The following is a 10,409-nucleotide window of genomic DNA, read 5'->3' on the forward strand; positions in this document are numbered from 1 at the left end:
ATGAATCTATTGCTATAGCATAGTGGTGTAACAACTTAAATGGGAATGAATACTTTATTAAGAAATACTTAGTGCCTCATTGAAGATTTCACCTTTATTGTAAAAAAGGGCAAATATACAGTGGAGACAAAAGATTATAAGTGACTTTGACTTTCCCCACTTAATCAATTAATTGTACAACGAGGAAAATAAAACAGTTTCCAATTTTCACATTAATGTAAGATACATTGATTATTCATCCTATCTGTTTAATTTAGTGGCATTTTTTTTGAGAGAGAAATTAAAGTTAGGGCACTGGGTGATCTCCCTAATTTTCCTGAAGTCCTCTGTTTCATTCTCCACATGAAAAGACAATGCATTCATACTTCTTTTTAATTTCTCATTGAAAAGGTAGCACATGACAGTTGTTATATTAGAATATATGTTCAAAGCCTAGAGTGTAACAGACATTCAACATATCCTGATTCAAGTAAAAATACCATGAATTAAGCCATGCCATGAAGATAGTTCCATTGACATTATTAATAAAATGGGTTGAATTCCCTAAACATGCAACAAAATTGTTTTAGAAAATCTCATGGAATTAAGCTTTCTACGAAGTTTGCCACTATGAATAAAACTTGCCATGACAAATCTCAGAATGCCAGCATTTGCTAGAGAGTAGGTAGATAAGATCATAAGAGTCCCTACAGTGTGGAAACAGGCCATTTGGTCCAACAAGTCCACAGTGACCCTCCAAAAAGTATCCTCGCCAAACTAATTTGCCTTCCCCTATTAATCTACACTTTCCCTGAATAACACACCTACCTCACATCCCTGAAGACTATGGGCAATTTTAGCATGGCCAATTCACCCAACCTGCACATGTGTGGACAGTGGGAGGAAACTGGAGCACCCAGAGGAAACCCACACAGATACAGGGAGAACGTGCAAACCCCACACAGACAGTCACCGGAGGCTGGAATTGAATCCAGGTCAGTGGCGCTGTGAGGCAGCAGTGCTAACCATTGAGCCACCGATACTGAAGAAGGTGTTTAGTATACTTTCCTTTTTTGGTCACAGCATTGAGCAGAGGAGTTGGGAGGTCATGTTGCAGCTGTACAAGACATTGGTTAGACCACTTCTGGAATACTGTGTGCAATTCTAGTCTCCCTGTGAAACTTGAAAGGGTACAGAAAAGATTTATAAGCATGTTGCCAGGGTTAGCGGGTTTGAGCTATAGAGAGAGGCTAAATAGGCTGGGGCTGTTTTCCCTGGTGCATCAGAGGCTGAGGAGTAACCTTGTAGAGGTTTACAAAATCATGAGGGTCACGGATAGGGTAAATAGACAAGGTCTTTTTGCTGGTTTGTGGTGAGGGTCCAGAACTAAAGGGCATAGATTTTAGGTGTGAGGGGTTTTAAAAGGGACCTAAGGAGCAACTTTTTCACGCACAGGGTGGTGCGTGTATGAAATGAGCACCGAGAGGAAGTGGTGGAGCCTAGTACAATTACAACATTTGAAAGGCATCTGGATGTGTACATGAATAGGAAGGGTTTAGAGTGATATGAGCCAAGTACTGGCAAATGGGACTAGGTTAGATTAGGATGTACACCTCTATGACTTGTAGAATGAATATCTCCCTGGTCCAAGATGTCTTAGTACCCATCTTGGCACTCCTATTAAACAAATGTGTTCTGCCTGGAGTGTTTCATCTGAATAACCCGGAAGATTAACAGAAAAGAAAACCTTCTTTATAGTTATATTTTGGCACAGTTCACCATTTAGCTATAACTGGGAAGCTTGTCATTCGCTCACCACACAGTCAACTTCTCTGATGCAAGTACCAACATAATTCATAACTAAACTACTATAGCTATTACCTATTTTGTTAATAATAAAATGCAGATTACATTTTTGACAAATATAACATACCTCCTAATTGTGGAGCTCTCGTCTTAACTGCAGTCAAACTTCCACGAAGCCTGTGACTCATTCCCTGTTTTAACATGAAAAATAAAGGCATAGTAGCGCATGAAAGCAGTGCAAAAGGCTTAAAGAAATGCAATACTGTAAATACAAAATGTGAATAGCTGCAATAAAACACAAACAATATTTTGCAATATCAAAATAGCTCACCCAAAACGAGTTACAATGCAGAATATTCTCTACTTATGTTTGCATGCATATTTCTGAGGCACTGGCACAGAATCATACAGTACAGAAAAAACCCTTTGGCCCAATGAGTCTGTACTGCCAAAAATACACCACCACCTACACTAGCCCCGCACTAGATCCAAAGCCTTGAAATGTTTCGAGCCTTCAAGTGCTTATCCAAGTACATTCTGAAGAGTCATCTAGACTCGAAACGTTAGCCTACTCTTTCTCCATGGATGCTGTCTGACCCACAGTGATCTCCAGCATTTGTTGTTTTCAGCATCTTAAGCTGTAATGTGTTCCTACATTTAAACTCAACTATGTTCCCAAAAAGTGCATTCTGGATACCCACCACACTCTACGTGGGAAACATTTTCCTCAAATCCACTCTAATCCTCCTGCCTTTCACTATAAAAAAAAGTGCGCCTCTTTGGTCTTGAACCTTCGACTAAAGACATCAGCTGCTTTCTATTCACCCTGTCCATGCCTCTCAATCTCTCACACCTCAATCTGGTCCCTCTCAACCTTCTACGCTCCAAAGAAAGCAATCTGAGATTATCCAATCTCTCTTTATAGCTAAAATGCTTCATTCCAGGCAACACACCAGTGGGTCTCCTCTGCAACCCATACCACTGCATCATTCAAGGTGCAATAAGACTCTGCAAACGTGGTTACACGTAATATCTTACGTTATGTGGTGAGTGCCTTTGCTTTCTCCATTTCCACAATGTGTGGATATCCTTTCCCATCACCTACCTGTGTCTTTGCCTGTCCTCTCCCTATATGAACGTCCTTTCTCCCCCTCCGAGTGCTTTTACCCACTCCCCACCCAAATGGGTGTGTTCCACCTCCCCATCACAATCAGGTACATTGTCTCCCCACCAAAAGTGTCCCAGGACCAGATCCAAAGGCGCTGCTACCAATCCAACAGGAAGAAATGTCAATCCTTCCTCCAGTCTTCATCCTGTTCATTTCTCCTTATGCCTGCACATTCCCCATGCCAATACATGCAATCTAATGCTCTTTATCAATTCATTGGATAACCACATGTCTCATACACAAAGAAAAAATAATTACTTAAAATTATACATTGAATTAGCTCAATGTAACAATGTGTTGAGAAAAGAAATTGCATTAAAAATACGTTGACACTTGTAGACATCCTAGCAAACCAGTCAATTCAAAGGTTCTTTGGACTGGACAGAAAATGGTGGCCTTACCAATCACAACCACATTCCATAAAAGAATACAAAAGAAAATCAAGTGACATTTAGACTTGGACAGTGAACCTCAAAAAGGGATAGAGGGTACAATGCAAATTCATCAGAATTATACAATAACTCAAAGGGTTAGATTAAGATATTATGCATAATTTTGGTTTGTATTCCCTTCAAATTAGAACATGAAGGGCTGATCTAACTGGGGGTTGTTAAAATGGAAAAACGAATGGATCAGGTAAATAGAGAGTAACAACAATGACCCACACCACATTTATGCCACACTGTAAGCAGCAAAAATAGCTTAATGCCCCCTGCAGGAGTGTCAAGACTTATTTAATACTGAGTCATATAAAGAGATGAAAAACAGAGCAGGAAAAGCTTGGTCAAAGAGGTAGGTTTTAATGGCTGCCTAAAAGGAGACAGATTAGAGAAGTTTGAGATTTACAAAAATAATTCTAGAATTTAGCACAATGAAATATTAAAATAAGGACTGTACAAGCCAGAATTGGCAATGGGAGGTAGAAATGGAGAAATTACAGAAACAGAGAGGCCTGACGGCATGGAGACTTGGCAATCAATGCTAAAAAATTTTAAGTGGAGTCATTATAAGAGTCAATATTGGTGTGCAAGCAATGGGTTATAAATAATGTAACTTGATGGAAGTTAGAATATAAGTAACAGAACTTTGCATGAATTCAAGTTTATTAGGAGTGGAAGATGGGAAGAAGGCTGAAAAAGCATTGAAATAGTCAAGTCTAGCGGTAACAAAGGAATGAATATGGGTTTCAGCAGATGATTTACGACACAGCGGCTACACTGGGTATTGTTACACAGGTGGAAGTAGGTTGTCTTGGTGATGGAGTCGACATGCGGTCAGAAGCTCATCACAGGCTTGAACATGACACAAGGTTGCAAACAATCTAATTTAATCTGGAACTATAATCAAGGAGGGGGACAGAGTTGGCAACTGTGGAACAGAATTTGCAGTTTAGTTGGAAGCGAATTTCTGCACATTCCGTCCTTAACATTAACCAAGCTGTATGAGAAATCAAAATTAGGGAGGAGCTGAAAGAGAGACGGTGAGGTAGAGATGTCATCAGCATACATATTGAACTATTTTTGGACAACTGCACTGAGGCACAGCCTGCAGATGAGAAATAATGGTGATGGAGGGTTGTGGTGGCGTTGATAGGAGCAGGGGTTGGTGACATAGAGCATGGAATACTTAAAATCTTACTGGAGTCAAGCCACTTGGATGCAAAATCAGGAAGCATTTGTCTTGCTGCAGGTACTGGAAATCGGGAATCAATTCCCCCAAAGGCTATGGGTCAATTTAAAATTTTTAAGACTAAGATCACAAGGTTTATGTCCAACAAGAGGATTAGGTATATTGAATAATTGAAATTCCAGCATAGATCAGTGATCTATCTGAATGACAGAATAGGTATGGGTAAGCAGGACTTGAGGCAAGATATAGAATTTTCAATGTGAAATTTATAAAAGGTAGACAATGGAAATGAATCACATCTTGTGACAATTATGATAGAATAGATAATGAGGAGAATTGTAGAAATATTTTCCGTCCTCAACTCAAAATAAACTGCACATTGAAATTACCCTGGCACTCGGGAAAAAGAAAACTACAGCTAAAGAGCTTTATGAAAAAACTGAACATTTTTAAGTTTAAAAAAATCAATAACCCGAATTGTAACAAAATTGTGAAATAACTTACAACTGGAGCATTCCTGAAGCCTTTAATTGACTGAAAAATTCCACCACCAATGGCACCCATTGTAAAGGCTCCACCACAGTCATCAACTATCCTCCACGGGCTAACAAAAAAAATGGCTTAGATGATATACATTATAAATTAAACTTGGTCATATCAGATGTTCAACTAAAGAGAAAAGGCAAAAGCATAGACCAACATGGCTATTCACCATTTCCTTTTAATAGCCAACCATGGTTGCTCTAATGATACTTAAGTACACATCCACAATCCTGCCTTCTGTTCAGCTCAGCATAACCGCAATGTTCTGCACACTTAAGGTCTCCACAAAGTTTACTGTCAATGTTACAGCAAACAATTGTTGACGATTTTCCTGATAACTTTTTCTATCAGAAACATGTTAAATCATTTCAAATGTCATTGTTACTGATTAAAGTAGTGGAACACCTTTGATTATTAGCCTGCATGACAACAACAGTAATTTCTTAGTCCATTAAACAGCATGATTTTTCTGCAACTTTCCTTGAACTCAAGCCACGACAGATCTCAAACTTAACAGGTATTATAACAAAAGTAGTAATTTTTAACGGAACAATTTTCAGTAAATTTGCTCAACTACTACAGCTGATAAAAATTAGAAGCAATTTCTGGGTGAAATCCATCCATTAAAACTGATACTGATGAATGATTTCATCAGTATCAGTTTTGATGGATCAATTTCACACCAAAATCACTTCTGAAATGCAGTTGGCAAGCGCAGTGAGCAAATGGCATGGAAACTTTGCACACAGCATAACTTCACAAAAAACAAAACAAGGAGAAGCAGGCAGACTAGTGGCAGACCTGTGTGGGACAAAAATAAGATTTTTCTAGGAATATGGGGCTAGGACCACATTCTAATGTGTTAAGGTATGCCTGGTGAACAGAAAAGCAGGAAGTAAAACAATAATCATGGTGCCAAGCAGGAGTGAATACAGGGATAGAAGCATACAGCAAACAATGCGTAGCTGGAAAGGTGCTGCAAGAAGGCTTTAGATTCCTGAGACATTGGGACCATTTATCGGTAGATAGGAACTATACTAGTTGGATGCAATTCATCTAAACATCCTAATGCAGACTTAAAATACATTGATAGGGGTATGGGATCCTCACCAGTAGTTCAGAGAGAAAGAGAAACTGATGAAATTATAAGTTAAAACAGGAATAAATAACTGGAACACATAGGGAACATAAGCTAGATAACAAAGAAGTCAGTACAGCAAAGATAAATGTATTTTAATGCAAGGAACCCGAGGAATAAGATAAATGAGCTGACGCCACTGTTATATATGTGAATGTATGATATTGTAACTATGACTGAGCCTTAGCTGAAAGATAAGAGGGATCGGCAGCTCAACATTCCTGTTAGCTCAGGTAGCTGGTTGCAATGCAGAGCAATACCAATGGTCAAAACCCACACAAGCTGAGGTTACCGTGAGGGTTCCACCTTCTCAACCTTATTTTTCACCTAAGGCGTAGTGACCCTCAGGTTAAACCCGCCAGTCATATCCCTAATGAAAGGGCAGCCCTACAGTCCTCTGGAGCAAGAAAGTGCATTAGAAAGCAACGGCAGGTAAAATAAAAGGAAACTGAAAGGGTTTTCTTTAAAAAAATAAAGAGATTAACTAGGGACCACGGTGGGTAGGTGGATGTGTGTGCATGCATGCAGCTGCAGAGTATGGGCACAGTCCTCAACAACATTGTCCAGTCTTCACAATGCAAAAGGTGGTACAGATATCAGAATGCCCTGTAAAATATTAGAAAGGCTTAACATATAGAGAGAGGGGTAATGCTACAGTATTCCATAGCCTTAAAATGCGGACAACTGTGAAAGCCCAGACGAGATGCATTGAGGCTGTTGAGGGAAATAAGGGGAATTTCAGACTCTCTGCCAATAATTTTCAAACCCTTCTGGCCACGAAGTGCTGGAGGACTAACACTGTCCAATAAAACAAACTAACAATTCCCACTCAGAAATCTCTCTGGAAAGAGATCAAGTTGTGCACACACAAGAAAAACTGCTGTAACCAAAGAACTGCATGAAACCTCCCACCACCGAAAAAAACCCTTTTGTTTCCACAGTGATCTAATCCATGCCTAACAGTCAGCCCAAAAGAGGGGCAAAGCACAATCAGGGTGCCTGAGCAGCCAGTAAATACATTACTCCAAAGAACCAAATTCTGAAAAGTCATATCGAATTTGAAACATCAAGTTTGCTTTTCTCTCTGTACAGATGCTGTCAGACCTCTTGCATTTCTCCAGCACTTTCTGCTTTTATTGCGGATTGACATTATTTCAGTATTTTGCTTTGATGGGATAAAGACATGACCATGACAGTGGCTACATTCCGACCAGCCCCTCCTTAGTGCACACATGGTTCTTCCCTCTTGGGAGACACAAGGCTCTTGTGCAGCCTCCGCCCCCCTCCCAAAAAAACCCTAAGAGGGTCAGGGCTCTTTCAATACCTGTCCTCACAGACCAGGCCTCAGGGCCTTCTGGCCCCAGCGCCAGAACATCTCCCCACTTCGCCTTCCTCCAAAGATTAAAACCTTTAGGACATCTCCCCAGGCCCCACTAAAGCCCCGAGACCCCCAGCGCCCAGCCCCCAGCAGGCCAGGACACACGCTCCTTCAAGGAAGGTCACAGACGCCGGTTGAGAGCGAGGAGGGGGAGGTGGCGCGATGAGGCCGGTAACGGCCATGGAAGGTTCCAGATTCCCGGCGCCGACTCCTGGCTCCTCCCTCCTCCTCCCCCTCTGCGTACCCCCGGCCCCGCGGGTAATCTTGAGCCTGATCAAGGGATTAGTTTCCCTCCTCAAAAGACCACCTCACCAGGGCTCGCGTGCATATTCCTCCATCTTCCCCTGTGACGTGTTGCCCCAGACACTAGAGCGCATGCGTTGGCTGACGGCGTGGGTCCCCTCCGAGTACGCATGTGCAGAAATGTAGCAATTGGAATTGACGTCTCTTGACCCACATTAGTGTTCAGGGCTGAGAATGTTTTTGGTAATTCCAATCAGAGTATTTGCAGCTCCTCTCAAGTAATTTTTTTAAAACAAAGGGCTAGATTTTGAACACCTGAAAGACGGCGGTTTTATATATATATATATATATGTATATAGTTCAGGAATAATTAAAAATTAAGTTTGTTTTATAATAGCAGGAAACTGTTTTGGGAATTGAAGCAGCTTTTTTTTCCCCTACTGGAAAGCCGGTAAAACTTTCGAATGGCAAAAATGAACCCGGGAACTGCGGATGCCGGAAATCTGAAACTGAATCAGAAATTGCTGGAGACGCTCAGGAGGTCTGGCAGCATGTATGGAGAGAAAGCAGAGTTAACATTTTGGGTTCGTACCTCCTTCTTCGGGACACTGAAAGGTCACGAACCCGAAACATTTGCTTTCTCTGCACAGATGATGCCAGACTTCCTGAGCTTGTCCAACACTTTCTGATGTTGTTTCTGAATGACAAGTACTGATCCAACTTCTGGTATAGTTTAACATTGAAGTTCAGTATGACCAGCACATTCATTCTTAAGTATTACTGGTTTCTTGCTGATTCCTTCTGGGATTACACCAACCCTTCCAACGCAGGCTCCCTCTATTCCTATTAAAATGCTGTTGTTATTGACCCAATTGCAAGCATTAGTCACACACGTTGTTATATCTCAGCCTCTTTTATTGCTATCCTTTCAACACACTGACTGACATCAAATAATAGCGCAACTTCCTCCAGGAGCATGAACGTGATCTTTTGTTCTCATAGTGTTGTCCATTGTTATTTTAGTGGGTGTAGTCTGATGTTATTGTACAGATTCACATCAGGTCAGATTTCATCTTTAAACCAGTTACAGGACATAATGCCATGTGAAATTCCAAAAGAAAAGGACCCATCTATCTTTGTCACTTAGTGACAAAATAAAACCAACAACTGAAAATGCTGGAAATCTGAAACAGGAACATAAATTGCTGGAGAACCTTAACAGGTGTGGCAGCATCTGTGGAGAGAAAATAGAGTCAATGTTTCGACTGTTTGAGTGGGTCTGCAATGTTGTCCGTATAGTGCAGTCATTCAGTTATGCGTATGCATTGTAGAATAACATCAGTAAGCACAAAACTAAGTACAGGTAATTGCAAGACAAAATGTTATGACAAAATGTGACTGTCTTCAGCATACTCACCTTTTACCACACAACTCAGTTTAAGATAGAGTTAAAAATCACACGGCACCAGGTTATAGTCCAACAGGTTTATTTGCAGGATCAGTCGGTTCTGTAGGCAGGCACTGAGGAAGGAGGCACTGACTGTCTTAGCGAGTCTGCTTCAGGACGTGGCTGAAGAGCTTCAGGGCAGAGGAGATAACCTGGAGGCCGCAGTGTGAGAGAGAGACTCACTGAGATCCTTGTAAAGAGAGGAGGAGAAGTTCTTCAAGATGGACATCCTTTGAAGAGGCTTTGCAGTAGGGTTGAAATCAACTAGGAGAAAGTGAGGACTGCGGATGCTGGAGATCTGAGTCGAGAGTGTGGTGCTGGAAAAGCATACCAGGTCAGGAAGCATCCGAGGAACAGGAGAATCAATGATTCAGGCAAAAGCCCTTCATCAAGAATGAGGCTTGTGGGCCGGGCGTATTGAGAGATAAATGGAAGGGGACTGGGGCTGGGGGGAAGGTAACTGAAAATGCAATAGGTAGATGAAGGTGGGGGAGAAGGTGATAGCTTGGAGAGGATTCCCTACCTAAGTTCGGGACGTCACCCATGCCCTTCACCTTCTCCAAGACTTTCATTCCCCTGGCCCCCTATGCCTTATCTTAACCCTGGATATCCAGTCCCTGTACATATCTATTCACCGCAATAAAGGCCCCCAAGCCCTCCATTTCTTCCTCTCCCGTCATTCCAATCAGTACCCTTCAAGTGACACCGTCTTCCACCTGGCCGAACTGGTCCTCACCCTTAATAACTTTTCCTTCCAATCCTCCCATTTCCTTCAAACCAGAGGGGTAGCCATGGGCACTGCAATCTCCCCCCAGACGTGGTCGACGATGCCCTCCACCGCATCTCCTCCACTTCTCGCTCCTCTGCCCTTGAGCCCCGCCCCTCCAACCGCCACCAGGACAAAACCCCACTGGTCCTCACCTACCACCCCACCAACCTCCATATACAGCGTATCATCCGCTGTCATTTCTGCCACCTCCAAACGGACCCCACCACCAGGGATATATTTCCCTCCCCTCCCCTATCAGCGTTCCGAAAAGACCACTCCCTCCGTGATTCCCTCATCAGGTCCACACCC

At 42.0% G+C, this 10,409-nt stretch overlaps 1 protein-coding gene across 1 annotated transcript in view; it reads right to left on the minus strand.

Annotated features, from left to right (window-relative positions):
* Nucleotides 1-8,061, minus strand: part of timm17a (translocase of inner mitochondrial membrane 17 homolog A (yeast)) — a 43,422-nt gene extending 35,361 nt beyond the window's left edge. The window contains exons 1-3 of the mRNA XM_043716243.1: nt 7,954-8,061; nt 5,087-5,186; nt 1,913-1,976 (exon numbers count right to left, since the gene is read on the minus strand). Coding sequence (XP_043572178.1) covers nt 1,913-1,976; nt 5,087-5,186; nt 7,954-8,018 — 229 coding nt within the window. The 5' untranslated portion in view covers nt 8,019-8,061. The remainder of the gene's footprint in view (nt 1-1,912; nt 1,977-5,086; nt 5,187-7,953) is intronic.
* Between the last annotated feature and the right edge of the window lie 2,348 nt (nt 8,062-10,409).

Source organism: Chiloscyllium plagiosum, chromosome 26, assembly GCF_004010195.1.
Source record: "Chiloscyllium plagiosum isolate BGI_BamShark_2017 chromosome 26, ASM401019v2, whole genome shotgun sequence".
In the NCBI taxonomy this organism is placed as follows: domain Eukaryota; kingdom Metazoa; phylum Chordata; class Chondrichthyes; order Orectolobiformes; family Hemiscylliidae; genus Chiloscyllium; species Chiloscyllium plagiosum.